This window comes from Pinus tabuliformis, chromosome J (genome assembly GCF_031772625.1).
Source record: "Pinus tabuliformis cultivar Carrire ecotype Pingquan chromosome J, CPIR1, whole genome shotgun sequence".
Lineage (NCBI taxonomy): Eukaryota > Viridiplantae > Streptophyta > Pinopsida > Pinales > Pinaceae > Pinus > Pinus tabuliformis.
In genome coordinates, this window is record NC_142295.1 from 622,209,297 (window position 1) to 622,226,970 (window position 17,674).

A 17,674-nucleotide genomic window follows, 5' to 3' on the forward strand; every position below is an offset into this window, starting at 1 on the left:
AGGCCATAAAGGGCCTTCTTCAGTCTGCACACATGGGACTCCTTCCCATGCACCTCAAAGCCCTGTGGCTGCTCAATGTACACCTCCTCCTGTATGAAGCCATTGAGAAATGCGGTCTTCACATCCATCTGGTGGATCTTCCAACCCATCTCTGCTGCTATCGATATAATGGAGCGTATCGAAGTATATCGAGCCACGGGAGCGAAGGTCTCCTCATAATCAACTCCCTCTACCTGGGAGAACCCTCTAGCCACAAACCTTGCTTTGAATTTCTCAATGCTGCCATCTGCAGCATGCTTTACCTTGTAAAGCCATCTGGAAGTAACCACGGATTTGCCCTCAGGCCTCGGCACCACCTCCCAAACATCATTCTTCATGATAGAAGAATACTCCTCCTGCATGGCCTCTCTCCAGACCTGCTGGCTAGCTGCCTCCTCATAGCTAGAAGGCTCAGAGTCAAGGATGCTGGTAACCATCGCCATATAACTACAAAACCTCTCAGGTGGTCTACTCTCTCTGACCGGCCTCTTCGGCTCAGCAACAGATGTGGCATCTCTCAAGGTGTCCTGAAGCCACTTGGGCTTCCTCTTCCCTGAGCATGCTTCTCCCATAGGAGAATGAAACTCCTCCTCCTCATCACCATCAGTAGCCTGAACTCCTGACTGTCTGTCTGCTGTCCTCCTGCCTGCACCTGAACCTGTAGAAGCTAAGGTACCATGTGAACTGTCCATCAGTGGACTCCCTAGTGAACTGCTCTGTGAACTGCTCTGCATGCTGCCCGGAGCACCACCCCTCTGGCTCGGCGAGCCACTGCTCACTGATGGACCTGACATCCTCATAGATGTACCTCCGGATCCTCCTGATCCCTGCCCACTTGATCCCTGCGACTGACTCAACTGTTGCTGAGGGTCTGGCTGATCCAGATACTCTAACTCCCGTGACCTCCTAAAGGCCCTGTCCTCCTCGAACTTCACATCCCGTCTGACAACAACTCTCCTCTGTGCAGGAATGTAAACCCGAAAGGCCTTTGAGGTCTCACTGTAGCCCACAAATATACCCTTCTCTGCGGTGGGCTCTAGTTTGGTCCTCTTCTCCTTGGGTATATAGGAGTATGTAATGCATCCAAAGATATGAAGATGACCAAGATCAGGCTTCTTCCCAGAGAAAGCCTCCTCCGGAGTCATGTGCCCCAAGGCACGATGCGGACTCCTGTTCTGCAAGTAAACAACTGTGTTGCAGGCCTCTGCCCACAAGAACAATGGCAACCCCTGATCATGTAACATGGCTTTGGCAGCCCCTATGATGGATCTGTTCTTCCTCTCCGCAACCCCGTTCTGCTGGGGGTTGTAGGGAACAGTGAACTCCCTCCTAATGCCTGCCTCCGCACAATAATCAACAAACTCTCCAAGGGTGTACTCTCCTCCATTGTCCGACCTCAGGGACTTGATCTTCCGACCTGCCTGTGTCTCCACAAGAGCTCTAAACTCCTGAAACCGCTTGAAGACCTCACTCTTGGTCTTCAAGAAATAAATCCAGGTCCTCCTGGAGTGATCATAAATGAATACAACATAGTACTCATATCCACTCAAGGAAACATGAGACATCCGACCGCTCACATCGTAATGAATCAAATCAAGTATCCCAGTCGCTCTGCTGTCACTGCTGGGAAAAGGGGATTTGGCAAACTTGCCCATCGCACAACCTCTGCAAGTATCAAAGTGATCAGTACTGAAATCTGGCACACCTGTAGTGATCTCCCGCAATGTCCTCAAGGCTCCATGATACATATGTCCCATCCTGCGGTGCCAAATCTCACACAGCTCAGAACTGCTAGCTCTGCTGTCGGTACTACTGCTCAATGCCAAAAGGCGCTGGAATGCAAACTTGTACACCTTTGCATGGCGTACACCTATCACTCTAGCTGAATCAGCTGGAGTGCCCCTGGGATACATCAACACTTGTCCTCCCCTGAACAGTACCTCATATCCTCTGTCCTCCAAAGCTGAGACGGATATGAGGTTCTTCCTCATCCCTGGCACATAAAGAACATCTGACACTTTCAAGGGAGGTCTGGACTCCTTCTGAAATGTCAGTGTCCCCACCCCGACTGCTCTAACAACTCTGTCATCACCGAGTACTACCTCAATATCAGTGCCACTCTCTGAAAGCTCTGAGAAGTACTTCCGGACTCCTGTCATGTGACGTGAAGCCCCACTGTCCACATACCAGATACCTGAAGATGCTCCGCTGATCGAGGGAAAATCATGCTCCCTCTGAACCTGTGTGGCAGGTGATCCTGCACTAGAGGACTCACATGTAGTGAACGCAAACTCCCGGTCAAAACGACCTGCAAAGTCCTCAATCTCTGCTGAAGCTGCCACGTCCTAGTTCTTCCCCTTCTTCTTCTTCTTCTCCGGACACACAACTGCATAGTGTCCCATCTTCTGACAATTCCAACACTTCACCTTGGAATAGTCCTTCTGTGTGTTCCCCTGTTTACCTTTACTTTTGCCTTTGCCCCCACCACCGCTTGTGGAAGCCTGCTTCTTCCCTTTGCCTTTCTTGCCTCTTGCCACCAGTGCTACGTCCTCATCCTGCTCAACTGGCTTGGCTGCCCCAAGCTGTCCTTTCCTGATCTCTGTCTGAATGCAATCATCCCAAAACCTCTCCCATGTGGGAAGGGTCTCACGTGCACAAACCCCATCAGCAAAGTTCAACCATGAACGGGGGAGGCCATTCACTGCAATCCGCACCAACTCAGTGGGTGGAATGGCCTCTCCAATCGCTGCCAACTCATCTCTCACATTGGTAATCTTTGTGAGATATCCAGCTGCACTATCATTACCCATCTTAATGTTCTTCAGCTTCTCCTTCAGGACCATCTTCCGGTTCTCATTGGTACTCTGGTAGAGATTGGACAATGTTGTCCACATCTCATGGGCATTGCTCTTTCCTCTCACATGAGGAATGCAATGGTCTTTGATTCCGTCTAGAATCAACCTCTTACCCTTGTTGTTCTTTCTATTATAAACTGTCAACTGAATTGCATCAGTAGGCACAACAACAGGGTGCTATGCTGTATGCACCATGATATCCCAGACTTCTGCCTCCTCAAAGATACTCTGCATTCTCTCATTCCAAACGCTGTAATTTGTATGCCCATCCAACCTATCCTCCACCCTCAATCCCAATGACATCTTGCTGTCCTAAAACTGAAAAATAGCACTGCTGTGGTAAAGATAAAACTGCTGTTTATAAAAAAATCAGCTTGCTGTAATTTTCCGAGTGAAAAATCAGCAGCTGTAATTTTTTTCTTTTGCTGTCCCAAACTGCCCTTCAGCACTCAACCTCTGATACCATGTAGAAATTTCTGTTTTCCCACCCCGGTTTTCAGTTTCTCCTTATTTCTCCCATATAGTTAAATGCCCTTTCCCATAACCATACATTTAACAAGCTGGAAAAAATAAATTTGCTGAAAACACAAATTCTGGAAATTTTACAGAATGTTGGAAATTGCAGAAATAAAAATCAGCAGTAATAAACAGCCATTAAAACACATTTAAACACTGAGATTTTTGGTCAATGTGACCCTGGAAAAACCCCCTACAACTCTTGGGGAAAACCAGTTTGAGAGCTCTTCTTTATTTCTGGAAAATGCCTTTTTATAGTGAGAGAAATGTTCAGCAAAAAATCAACAAACAGACTTTTACAACTTATCTCAGCCTTGCTGAAACATTGTCGCTGTTACACCGCTCTCAGCTGCTGTTACACCGTTGCTGATACACAGCTGCTGATACACCGCTGCTGTTGCTGATACACCGCTGCTGTTGCTGATACACAGCTGCTGTTGCTGATACACCGCTTTCGGCTGCTGAAACTCCGCTCTGCTGAAACTCCGCTTTGCTGAAACTCCGCTTTCAGCTGTCCAGAAATCTCCCTTGCTCTCTTGCTCTCCTTCTCTCAATCTGCTCATGAAAGAATAAATGATCTTTTCCTCCTTTTCCTCCCTTAACCCAACCCTAAGTGACTTTTGGGTGATCCCTAAATCCAATGGCTGAAATAGATTTAGATCAATGGCTGAGATTAAATGCTCATTTAAATCTCACTTTCTATTTTTTAGTTCACCCCACTTTAATAAAGACCCACTTAGTCATTTATTTCCAAAGTCACTTTTCTTTTCTAATTTTTCATTGACTTTATAAAAGTCACTTTAAAATTAGACTTAGTAACTTTATCACTTAAAGTCACTTTTAAATTAGATTTAACTTTATAAAAATTATAAAGTTACTTTAGGAGAAAAATTAAATTCTTTTGGACACTTTTCCCTAGGCCAAAGATCAAAGCCTAAGGGAACCACCTGTCCTCCGGTACCAAATTTCAACAGAGAGATGTGATGAGATGTGTGTCCAAATGAGGAAAAGACCTCCTGTATTTATATACAAATGTTGATGATGAATAGATGCGTCTGTTGGGCTTCTGAGCCTACATGAGTTGTTGGTCGGCTTGATAATTATTCCATAATCAAAATAAATTCATATCTCCATAAATACTTATCGGAATTGGATGATCTTTAGATCAATCCTACACCTCTCGACGAGAGGAATCTAATAAAAATATTATCAGCCATGAATAAGATGACCCACATGGAGTTTGGCCCTAGTTGCCAATTTTAACACTCCCTCTCAACTAGGGAGAACTCCATCTGCAATTCGTCTGTCGGTCGCTACTATTCATCTATCAAATGCACTACCCTGTACAACTTGACCCCTGCTCTACTTTGCTCTATTCTGCCTACTTTGCTCTTTTTTGTTCTGCCCTGTTCTGATCTGATCTGCTCTGCTCTGTCTTGCTTTGCTCTGCTTTGCTTTGCCCGAATTATGAATAAGAAGAAATGATCGAGGATGTATCATACATCCTCCACTGACTCAAAGTCAGTCTCAGAGTGTGTACCACTGGTCCCCGACCAGTCCTCAACCAACCCGAAGTCAGTGTCATAGTGGGTACAATTCCTACCACTGGTCCTAGACCAGTATCATTGATCCCAGATCAATGAAAGTCATCCTAGCATAAGGAGTACGGTAGATACAGCGATGCGTCCATCGGTACTACTATGGTCCCTATCCTCATTTCCCTGCTCATTGATCAGATGAGAGGTACTTCCCATGAGTCCTAGACTGCATGGGTAGGATGCCTCGACAGGAGAACTAATCAACCCTGTCCACAGGAGAGCGAATCATCCTGTCCCACAAGAGAGCAAATCATCTTGTCCCACAAGAGAGCGAATCATCTTGTCCACAGGAGAGCGAATGATCGTGTCCACAAGAGAGCAAATCATCCTGTCCCAAAAGAGAGCGAATCATCTTGTCCACAATCGCCATGGAGAACACATCATCCAGGCCCACAGGAGAACTAATCATCCTATTCCATAGTCGCCACGGGGTGTCACAGGGAAAGTTTGATCCTTTTACCTTGCACAAGGTGCACCACCAGGGGATGGTGAGTCACCCTGTGGTCATATGTCGCTCCAAGAAGTACCCCGCGCCCCCCCGGAGCTCCCAGAGCTCAATACATCATACAGGACCCTCATTAGAGGGTCTTTGAACGACACCAAGTCATTCTCAGAAAGTCAGGAATTTGACCTTCCCTAGGGGCTTTGTCAGAATGTCGGTGACCTGTTCATCTGTACCGATATGTTGGAGCCTTATTGCTCCTCACTGCACCATATCTCGAATATAGTGGTACCTGATATCGATATGCTTGGAGCGATCATGAAATACGGGATTCTCTGACAAACGAATCCCACTTTGGTTGTCACATAGGATCATGATGGTATCCAATGTAAATCCAAACAACTCACTGAAGAGCTTTCGCAACCAGACTGCCTCATAGGAGGCCATGCTAGCAGCAATATACTCTGCTTTGGCGGTGCTCAAAGCCACCGATTTCTGCTTCTTGCTCATCCAGGATATCGAAGCAGATCCCAAGGAGAAACAACACCTAGAAGTGCTCTTACGATCCACCACATTGCCTGCCCAATCAGCATCAATGTATCCAAGTAGTCTCACATCTCCAGCAGTGTATCTCAACCCATAAGTAATTGCACCACGAAGATATCTTAACAGATTCTTGGCACCAATCCAATGTATGTGGTGAGGTTCAACCATATGTTGACTTAATGTGTTGACTGCAAAGCATATATCTGGACGGGAGTTCACTAAGAACATTAATGCTCCGACGAGTTGCTGATACTCGGTGGCATTTCGTAAAACAGGTCCAGCAGCACTACCGCTTAACTTTTTGAAGTCAAACTCCATTGGGGTAGTTACGGGCTTGCAGTCCACCATACCGAATCTTTCCAGAATCTTCACCACATATTTTCCTTGAGATAGGAAAATTTCCCCTGGCTTCTGCCAAACTTCAAGTCCTAGGAAATAGTGCATCAGTCCTAGGTCCTTCATTTCAAATTCAGAAGCCAACTCCCTCTTACATTTGTGAATGAGAGGGTCTGCACCTGTTAGGAAGAGGTCGTCAACATACAACACCAGTATGAGAGGTTTGTCATCTACAACCTTAAAGTAAAGGTTAGGATCGGCTTCACTCCTAGTGAATCCTAGCTTCATCAAGTAGCTATCGATCCTCTCATACCATGCTCGGGGTGCTTGCTTCAGCCCATAGAGGGCCTTCTTCAACCTACACACATGAGATTTTCAATCATGAATCTCAAATCCTTCGGGTTGCTCCACATAGACCTCTTCTTTGATTGAACCATGTAGGAACGCGGTCTTTACATCCATCTGATGTAGATTCCATCCTTGTGTAGCCGCAAGGGCTATGATCGAGTGGATGGTGGTATATCTAGCAACAGGTGCAAATATCTCGTCATAGTCTATACCTTCCTTCTGGGAGAAGCCACGAGCGACAAAACGAGCCTTATACTTTTCTGTACTTCCATCTGCTGCATGCTTTATCTTGTAAAGCCATTTAGAAGTGACAACTGTCTTGTCCTGGGGTCTGGGAACTACTTCCCAGACCAATGTTACACGAAGCGGGAGCGAAGCGGAAGCGGAAGCGGAAGCGTGGAAGCGTCATTTTCCAAAAATCTAGGAAGCGAAGCGTCCGCGGAAGCGTCTGCTATATATATATATATATATTTTTATATTTTTTTGCATTTATACTCAAAACAAACATTCCAAATACCAAATTAATTGTAGAAGACATGAAAACATGCATATTTTTGCATAAATCAAGATAGATATAACATCCATTGTACATTAATGATCTAGAATCTAGATTCTTCTCCTCTTGTCTAGCCTTTGCCTCTACCTCGATTGTCTAGGGATATTAGTCAACATTGCCCAATTTTGATCAAACTACCTAATTCAAGACTTAAAATATGGTAGAAAAAGCTTAACATGTTTGATCGATGATTTTGACTTGATTGAAAGGTAATTTTTTGCTAAGGGTGTGCCGCGTGACAAAGGAGTTCAACAATTAACACCACCAACACCAGGGTACATATAGGGCTTGGTGCTCTTGATTAAATGCTAATCGCATACCTTCATACTTGATATAATCTAATGAAATGCCACAATCCCATTGATCCTGAATACCTGAAAACTGTTAAGTCTGCTGAATTTTGAATAGGATATGAAATTATATTTTCTCCATATGAAGTCCAATGAGGCTGGAACCACTCTCAAACATTCTGAGTCATTTCATGGTAATGTTAAAAATTTAAGTAAAAGGATGAAAATGAAAAATAAAGGAGAATGTCACTTTTACTTTAAGAATTTAACATTACCATGAGGGAGCATCTGCTATATTTATATTTTTTTTTGCTTTCATTTGTCACCCTAACCCAAGGTGGACCCACCCCCAACAAGCAAACTCACCTAAAATTTAAAAAAAAAATTGAAAAAAAAACGATTTTCTAAATGCTTTTCCGGAAGCTTTTCTGGAAGCTTTTCTGGAAGCGTCCTGGAAGCGTCTGGGAAGCGCCTGGGAAGCGTCTAGGAAGCGCCGTACGAAGCGCGCTTCGGCGCTTCGGAAGCGCCAAAGCTTCCAAATTTCCAGGAAGCGTCTAAAAATTTCGGAAGCGCGCTTCCGGCCAAGCTTCCTAGGCGCTTCCGTACGGGACGCGCTTCGGGGCTTGGAACCGGGGGGGGGGGGGGGGGGGGCGCTTCGTGCAACGCTGTCCCAGACATCATTCTTCATAATAGACTCATATTCTTCGGTCATAGCATCCTTCCATACTTGATGCTTGACGGCATCTAAGAATGATGAAGGCTCATTTTGTATGATCGTGCTCATGATGGTTAGGTATCCCTGATACCTATTAGGTTTCTTACTTTCACAGAAGGTTCCTCGGGGTGCAGTGTGTCCTTCAGCATCATCGAGTAGCCCCCTAAGCCAAGAGGGCCTCTTCCTAGAAGAGGAAGGCTCAGGTGGATCAATAGGATCCATGGGTTCATCCACATCGGGCATTGTTACATCATCTTTTTCTTTTGGTTCCCTGGTGTCAGCTTCTTGAGAGCTCCTTAAAGTAGGAAGATTGTTCACCTTGTTGAGAGCCATATCTTCGTCAAAGGTGACATCATGACTAATCACGACTTCCCTTTGACCGGCTACATAGATTCTATAGCCCTTAGTATTTTCACCATAGCCCACGAAGATTCCTTTCTTTCCAGATGCACCCAATTTATTCCTTTTCTCTTTCGGCACATGAAAATATACAGGGCTTCCAAAAATTCTAAAATGAGATACGTCAGGTTTCTTATCGGTGAACATTTCTTCAGGAGTCTTGGAACCCAATGCTTGATGAGGGCATCGGTTTTGTACATATACGGTGGTGTTTGCAGCTTCGGCCCATAGAAACTTCGGAAGTCTTTGATCATGGAGCATGGCACAGACAACTTCCACAATCGTACGGTTCTTCCTTTCTGCCACACCATTCTGTTCAGGAGTATATGGTGTAGTAGTCTCCCTCTTAATGCCAGCCTCTTTACAAAAATCATGAAACTCGTTAGATTCATATTCAGTCCCATTATCAGTCCTTAAGATCTTGATCTTCTTTTCGGTTTGATTCTCGATCAAGGATTTGAAGTGTCGAAACCAAGAGAACACTTCATCCTTCTTTTTCAAGAAGTATATCCAAGTCTTTCGAGAATAGTCATCTGTAAAAGTAAGGTAATATGAATATCCTCCCAAGGAGTTCACAGGCATCATACCAGATATGTCTGAGTGAACCAACTGTAATATATCGGAGGTCTTACTTTGGCTTGAGGGGAATGGTCCCCTTTTGAGCTTTCCTTCGGCACATCTTGGACATACACCTTCTTTCTCTACTCGGAATTTGGGCATCCCTGTCACCATTTGTCTTACATCGGGTAGAGCTTTATAATGAAGGTGGGCAAACCTCTGATGCCAAAGTTTGGACTGAAGAGATGTGTCACAAGACATGACACCTAGCGGACTTCCACTGACCTGATATAATGAATCAACTCGAAACCCAAGAGTAAAGGCATCTTTAACATTGTTTTTCCATACACGTACCTTGCCATCGCTGAAGGTCACCTTGTAGCCTTTGTCTTCCATTGCCGAGATGGACACCAGGTTCTTTTTGAGGTCAGGTACATATAATACATCTTGTAAGTGGATTGTATTACCTTGATTCAATTTAAGAGAGACATTGCCTACACGTTTCACGGGATATTTCATATTATCTCCAAGGACAATTTCCAAGTTAGTTTCTTTCTCTATCAGATTATGGAGAACTTCTTTGTAACCAGTGAAGTGCCTTGAGGCACCACTATCAATAAGCCAATTTCCCAGTGAGTCCGGAGGAGCAGAGGTAGATAGAGCAACTGGTAGATAATATTCATCCTGTTTATTGTCAACAGTGTTAGATTCATACCTGGAATTTCTAGCCTTCTTGAATGGTTGTCCTCTTCCTTGATTTCCAACACTCCTTTTACCTCTGCTATTAGATTTGCCATTCCTTTGATTGCCATGAGAGGGATTTTGATCGTCGTCCTGGTGAGAGTTCCTTCTATCAGGGCATTCCCTTGCATAGTGACCTGCTTTATCGCAAATGTAACATCGTCCTTTTCTTCCACCCTTAGGTCCAACCTTTCTTTTTGATTTAGTCCCGAAATTATTTCTTTTCTTAGCATGAGAAGAAAAGGCAGCAGGAGGACCTTTAGGCATGGGCATTTCTTGCTCTTCTATCCTTGTTTCTTCTTGAATGCATCTTGCCATTAATTCCTCGAAACCAGGAATTACGTTATTGTTGAGAAGAGTAGTCTTGAACACGTACCATTCGGATGGTAATCCTCCAAGAGTCGTGAGTGCCATTTCCCTATTAGTAATAATCTCCCCAATAGATAGGAGATCGTTCTTGATCTCGGTGATTCTTAAGAAGTATGCTTGCATACTCTCATCTTTGCCCTTCTTAATTTCCTTCAGCTTATTTCTAAGAAACAAGACTTGATTTGCATCATTAACTTTAAATAAACTCACCAGTCTATCATAGATTTCCTTGGAGGTGTTCAGGTCGGAGATGTAGGCCACCAAGCGCTTGTCGATAGAGTCCCAGATGATCTTCTTTGTTTTGACTTCACCGGTTTTCCATTTGTTCCTGGCAGCAGCGGGTGCATTTGATGGAGGCTCAACAATATTGCCTCTCACATGGTCCAACACTCCTTGATCTTCTAAGGTTAGATCGAGAGACATCTTCCATCCGTGATAGTCAGACTTCTCACGGAGCTTGTCTTCGGCAGGGAAGAGTGTTGAGGACCCCATAGTTCTTTTAGGATAGCCTTGCCAATCTTCTCTTCGGTGATTGCTCTTGCTCTTGCTCGGGCTTTGTCTTCACCTCAGCTCTGATACCATGTTAAGTTATGGTATGTTCTATGCTTAGAGCAGTCTACTTTTTATTATTATTATCCATAGATTAGCAATCACGTGTACAGTAAGTAAAGTGCAGATAGAACATTAAATGATCGACAGAAAACAAGCCAAGACAAGAGACACAAGATGTGGCGGCTAGCCAAGGACAAACCCCAATATGGGGAAACCCTTTGATCAAATCTTCCTTTATCTTCAATAATTCAGCAGAGAGAAATAGTACATAAATCTGATTTACATCAGCAGCAACAAACCCTAGATCAGCCCTAAACTAGGGCAGACAATATCTTGCAAACCGACCGTCGGATCGGCTTGATTCCTTCACCAAAAAATGTGGCCTTCTGAGGAGAGTCAGTTCCACCTACAACGCAGTTCTGAGAGAGAGTCTGATGGTCAACACTGGTCAAACTTCTGATCTGCAGTTGCAACCCTAAATTATGCGTCCTTCCTTCCACATGTGTGAGAGAAGAGTCCCTTTCTGCGCAGTAGGAGAAGAGCCTCTTTTCTGCGCAGGAGAGAGAGAGAGAGATGTGATGAGATGTGTGTCCAAATGAGGAAAAGACCACCTGTATTTATATACAAATGTTGATGATGAATAGATGCATCTATTGGGCTTTTGAGCCTACATGAGTTGCTGGTTGGCTTGATAATTATTCTGTAATCAAAATAAATTCATATCTCTATAAATACTTATCGAAATTGGATGATTTTTAGATCAATCCTACACCTCTTGACGAGAGGAATCTAATAAAAATATTATCAGCCATGAATAAGATGACCCACATTGAGTTTGGCCCTAGTTGCCAATTTTAACAGTAATAAAATAACCTAACCAAATGGTTAGGATTATTCCCAAATCACTTTTACATAACGATCTAGAACACTAGGACTCCCCTAAGATTCCAGTGACAAAATCCATTCCTGCTTTGGGGTAAGGCTGAAGGAAAACTCTATCGACTATTCGAGAATGGATCGGTGAGACAAAAAACCTCCCGGAATGTAGATCGTCACTAGAAAAGTAGGTTTACCTAGGTAATTACATACACGACATGGATCTGCTGAGATTATTTACATTATACACATGCATAATGGGTTTACATTATAACATGATCCTCAGGCTGACGATGATAGCTGGATGGTAGGAACACATCGATCAGGCGCTATCCCTTTTGCGAAAAAGGGGGTGTACTGTTATGGGTCGTTGACACGTAGTGGTCAACACTCTCTTCATCTCAGAGATTTTCTCTATGTTCCAGGATTGAGGTAGAATCTTGTTTCAGTAGCTACCCTTGAGGACAAGGGATATGATATCATCTTTAACAGAAGTAAGGCATACCTCCAACACTTAGCTTCTGGATGTAAGAAGCAAATAGGTGTGAGGGTGAAGAACCTCTACAAGTTGCAGGTAGAGATATGTGTAGCCTTGAGCAACAAGGCAAGTAGTGCACAAAGTAGAAACGTGGTGGTTGAGCGAGAGCAGGATAGAGCTCTCAAGATGGAGCGTCAGTCAGTATCTTAGTTTCAAGTTAAGCTAGTTGGCAATTGGGCTGACCAACAACAGGATGATGATGAGGACCATAGCTCAGGGCGAGTGGAGGCAACCACTCAGTGAGAGAGTTCCAGAATAGGGAACTTTCGAGGTAAGTACGTAGAGGAGTTGGTTAAGGGAGATTAGAAGAGAGTTGAGTCTTCCAACATCAAGAAGCAGACACACAAGTACACAAGGTACATGGCACTTATGACTAAAGTGGTGGACTCGTAGAGCATGGTGGGAAATAACATGTCTTCAAAGTAGGTTCCACAGAAGAAAGCAGGGAAGTCTTCTAGTTCAGAGGGAGCAGCTGTAGCAACGGAGAACTTGGTAGAGTTGAAGATAGATCCAAGTGGACGAGGTTCTTCCAAGAACACTTTCCTCGCTAAGAGGGAGTGTTGAAAACATTAGCGAGAAAATGCTTCCTTGATTTGTGCCTTAATCATATGATCCAAAACAAATTCCTTCTTGTGCATGACTTGAGTTCCTAAAGATTAGGAGATTCCCTATAAATTAGGATGAGTTCCTATAATTTAGGAATCAGTCCCTAAAATTTAGCACGAGTTAGGTTGCAGTTAACTGACGTGTTGAAATTGAAAGTCAAGTTCTTGATTTTCTAGTGTGAGTCGATTGAGGAAAAGCACAACTGATTGAGTTTCAAGTGGTTGACTTGAAATAGGACGAGTTGTACAAACAGTTAACTCATGCTAACTCAATTAATTACAAAATCATTCCTTAATTAGAAAATTCACTAATTTTAACCATTCAATTTGCCTTTAAAAGGAGGAACGAAGGCACAAGTTTAATTATTGTTTTGATGAGCACGAGTTGGTGAGACCAAGCAAAAGGAAGCACGAGTTTGTGCGTGGAGCTTGTGAGAGAAAGGTGTGCCAAGAGAAGCTTGTACACATGTTGGTAGAGGTCAACAAAGATCAGCAGTGTTGTAAGGGTTTCAAGCTCAAAACAAGCAGGAAAGACAAGTGTGTCTTTCAGATTGAAACAGTGGTATTTTGTAAGAGATCAATTGCTCAGTTTCTCTATCAATAAAATTCTCAGACAAGCAGAGGGTTTTCCCAGTTGGATTCCCTAGACAATTTTTTGTTTTTGAATTGTGTGACTATGCTTTTATTTCTGTTCCTATTCTGCTGCATCTAGTAGAGAAATTGTGTGTTTATGTGAGAAGAAATTTTATTTCAGATTGCTCATATTAACAGATAAGAATTTCATGGATTTTCAACATATTCAACTCTAAACGTTATGGATTTGTATTATTACTTTGGCTTATTCTTGAATGACTGTGGCTTCAGGTCGGTTTGCCCGCACGAGGAAAAACTTTCACTGCAGCAAAGCTGACTAGATATCTGCGATGGCTAGGCCATGATACAAAGCACTTCAATGTTGGGAAGGTATGCTTTTTGACGTTATAAAGTTTTCTGTCATTCATTTTTTTCTATCTAGTGAAAAATATTTGTTTTAATAATTTCTCATCAGTTTCACATCCTTACTAAGTCTATTTTTTTAATCCTGCTATTGACAGTATCGTCGCATTAAGCATGGTTTAAATCAGGTAACACATTTCATTCTGAAAATGACTCTTTATTTCAGAAATGTTTTTATTCCAAGTTCTTATTTATCGTATCATAGAAAACTGGTAAATATTTTGTTAGATCCTGGGGTATATCATGAAAGATCTGATTTTTTTGTTACCTGTGTTTGTCTGCTTCAGATTTATCCAATATATATAGAGTTTACCCCCACTGCCATAAATTTCAGTTCTCTTGGTTAGAAGAGTGCATTTCTTCTATATATCTTGACATTGGGGTTTACTTAGTTTAACTTGAAACACGGCAACAATTCAATACTAGAATGTTTTGACAACTTTTAGTTTAACTTCAAACAGGGCAACAATCCAATACTAGAATGCTTTGGCAACTTTACTATTCCATATCGAACGTTCAACCTTTTTAGGTTTGTGTCAAGCCAAACAACATCCATTTCTAAGCCCAGTGCAATTCAATCAATGCTTTATCACTGAAATTATGTGAAGGACCAAACAGCCTACTACTCAAGTCATATAAGAAGAGTGGGAGTGGGACATTAGATTCCTTGACACCTCTTGCTCAACCTCATTTTGTGATCTTGGACATTCCACTTCTTGTTGAGGCAATTTGGTATTGAAGCAATTGGTCATATCTCATCATAAAGTTCTTTGGATTCATAATATGTAATTGTTTTCCTTTTGAACTTTTCCAATCCTCCCAAATAGGTTCATTGAACATCGAAACTTAGCTTAAAGAAACAATCATCCTGAATCATCGGACTTATTGTACTAAAAGCAGATCAATCAATGTCCTGAAGACTTTAAGATTGATTATGAGCTCCCCAAAATAGCTACTTGTTTGTGCCCTTGTTGCACAATTCTATCCATGTATGAAAGCTTTCTTTTGTCAACTGTTTCCTGCAAAGGACCGAGTTAACCCATGCGTTCCTCTTTCCATTGAGAAAGTCCTAATTGATTGTGCAGCCAAACCCATCCTTGACAATAGCATAAACAATCCCAATGCAACTGCTTTGGTACCAACTCTAAGATTTTCCATATCCTCTTCAGAACATATGAACCTGAAATTTTAGGGCTTCAGCAATACTGAATTTATCATACAGACCATAGAGGCCAGACATATTTATTACATGTGTGGCATTCCCAATGTAGTGCTGCACAAATATCTGTTAGGGTCCATTTAGAAAGTTCTAATTGATTGTGCAGCCAAACCCATTCTCAGCAATAGTATAAATAATCCCAATGCAGCTGTTTTAATACCGACTGCAAAAGTTGCCATATCCTCTTGATAACATATGAAACTGAAAATTTAAAGGCTTCAGCCACACCGACTATATCATAGAGACCATAGGGGCCAGACATACTAGTTACATGTGTGGCATTCTGAATGCAGTGCTGCACGACTTCTGTTGGGGTGCATTACTGCTCATGGCCTTGATGATATATGTTTGTCAAGTGGAGCTCTCCATCTTTTTTGGACAAAGTGCAGAGACCCAAGAAGTCAAAGGCAGGACACTTTTCCTGCCGTTCTTGCCTGAAAGAAATGCCAAAGAAACATTTCCATCTGTTTATACCTTGTAGGAGAAGGAAAGAGGAGATGAGTAGAAAACATGAATTGCTATGAGAAGAGTAGAAAACATGACATGTGATGAAGAGTTTTATTCATGATAAGACTTTGTGGTCATTGCTTGGTTCAGGATGCTACTAACAATTAGATTCACTTCTCTGCCAATAATTTTGTTTCCTGTCAGTTACAATCATTTGAGTGTAGACATTGTTATTCCAAATATTCAATCCCCATGATGGCAGTGTGATTGTAGATTTATCCCAGCAAAGATATTGGAGTGGTGAACTTGTTGTCCAGACAGTGTCTTTAAGTTTGTTGCTAGAGAGTTGTGGATGATTCTAGTCATCCAACAATTGCTCTTTTTGTAGTTGGAGGTATGTGTACATGCTGGGCACGGTTAAAGAAGTTGCTATCCAGAATCAGTCACTATTTAATATCGAAAAATTTGAGGTAGATCTATAAACTTGATTATCTGAGTAAAGACATAATTGAGAGATGGACTGTTGCCTGAATGCACCTGGTTGTCTAAGTTACATGAAATATGGAAAAGTCTGGATGTTTCCAAAACAGGGATGGCTAGAAATGTGACCCCCCAAAATAAAAACGTTGGGCGAAACACCATATATATATGTATGTACATAATTATTTTTTCAAATAAGTTAACAAAACATTGTGTTACAAGAAAAAAAAGAATGAGGCACATAAGTGACATTTTAGATTCTTGAAGGAAAACCCAGTATATATTAACTCTCATAGATGATTACATGATGCAAAATCCAATTCCTTTATAGATGAGGCTATATATCCAAGATTCCAAAATCAGCCTTTATACATGGCTATATGTGCTGAAAATAAAATAATACGTGAGCTAAAGACGAGTACAAATACATATCCTAATAATCCTCATCCTCATCTTCATTAACAAAAATAGAACAAAGTGCTCGTTCAACAGAACTAGAGCATGCATTGATTAGAGATAAATTAGTTTGTGGACTGATTTGGGCAGATTTGGGCTGAAATTTTGCTGAAAGGTTTCAGTGGTGTTGGCAGCATTTCGAAATCCGGAAACGCCGTACAGGCATTATGGCCACATTTCAGTTGTGTTTCAGTGATGTTTTGATGTTTTGAGTTTTCGGTATGGGTGGGTACACCAGTTTGAACTTTGGGGGCTGTTTCCAGCAACATAGCTGGTAGTGACTTTTCTGTATCCCTGCCTAAGAAACTAGATGCTGGTATAAATATAAATAAACACGGGGGTTTCAAATTTTCAATTTGAAGAATTGTGTTTGACAAGAAATTCTTTGTCCCAGAAAGGCACTCGCTCGTCAGGGTGGACGGTTAGTAAAGTCTAAACAGGAGCATTGAAACAATGGCCACAAAAGAATTGTGATGTGAGGGAGTCCTGTACACCCAATGAAAATATTTTTGTTTGCTTGAAAAACAATGAAGCCAATCTTCAAATTGGATGATCACAGGAGATTGTTAAAAGACAATAAATAAGGCTTGGTATTCAGGCCAAGTAGAAAACAATTGATTAGTGGAAATGAGAATGATTTATGAACATCATGCTAGTTTCTAGGAATTGATGTTAGACCTTGAGTGGAGGATGCAAAGGACACAAACAGTTGTGAAAAACATGTACACCAATTATGTGAGAGAGAAAACATACGAGTTGGAATGCTATTACTTTTAAAAAGTTATAAGTTTTGTTAGTAGTAGTACATGAAGAGGTGACTCTTTGCTTTTCACTTAAACTTAATTAAAGGTTAATGGAAATGTGTCATAACCAGTGAAGTACTTTACTCATTGAAGTTATGAAGCACGTGTTAGAATAAACTACATATGTTATGACTTTTAGTTTAGCTTAAGACACATTTCCATTAACCTTTAATTAAGTGAAAAGCAAAGAGTCACCTCTTCATGTGCATAGCAAAGAGTCATAACATATGTAGTTTATTCTAACACGTGCTTCATAACTTAAATGGGTAAAGTACTTCACTGATTATGACAATTACACATATACTTATATGGATTAAGAGCCTTGGTAAATATATCTACAGTTTGCTATCGAGTTGCAGATTACTGCAGCTCATTTCCTTTATTCCCTACAAGC

General features: G+C 42.0%; 1 protein-coding gene across 4 annotated transcripts in view; it reads left to right on the forward strand.

Annotated features, from left to right (window-relative positions):
- Nucleotides 1–17,674, forward strand: part of F2KP (fructose-2,6-bisphosphatase) — a 420,497-nt gene that overhangs the window by 143,300 nt on the left and 259,523 nt on the right. For all 4 annotated transcript variants that reach the window (XM_089378232.1, XM_089378231.1, XM_089378235.1 and 1 more), the window contains 2 exons: nt 13,744–13,842; nt 13,974–14,003. In XM_089378232.1, coding sequence (XP_089234358.1) covers nt 13,744–13,842; nt 13,974–14,003 — 129 coding nt within the window. The remainder of the gene's footprint in view (nt 1–13,743; nt 13,843–13,973; nt 14,004–17,674) is intronic.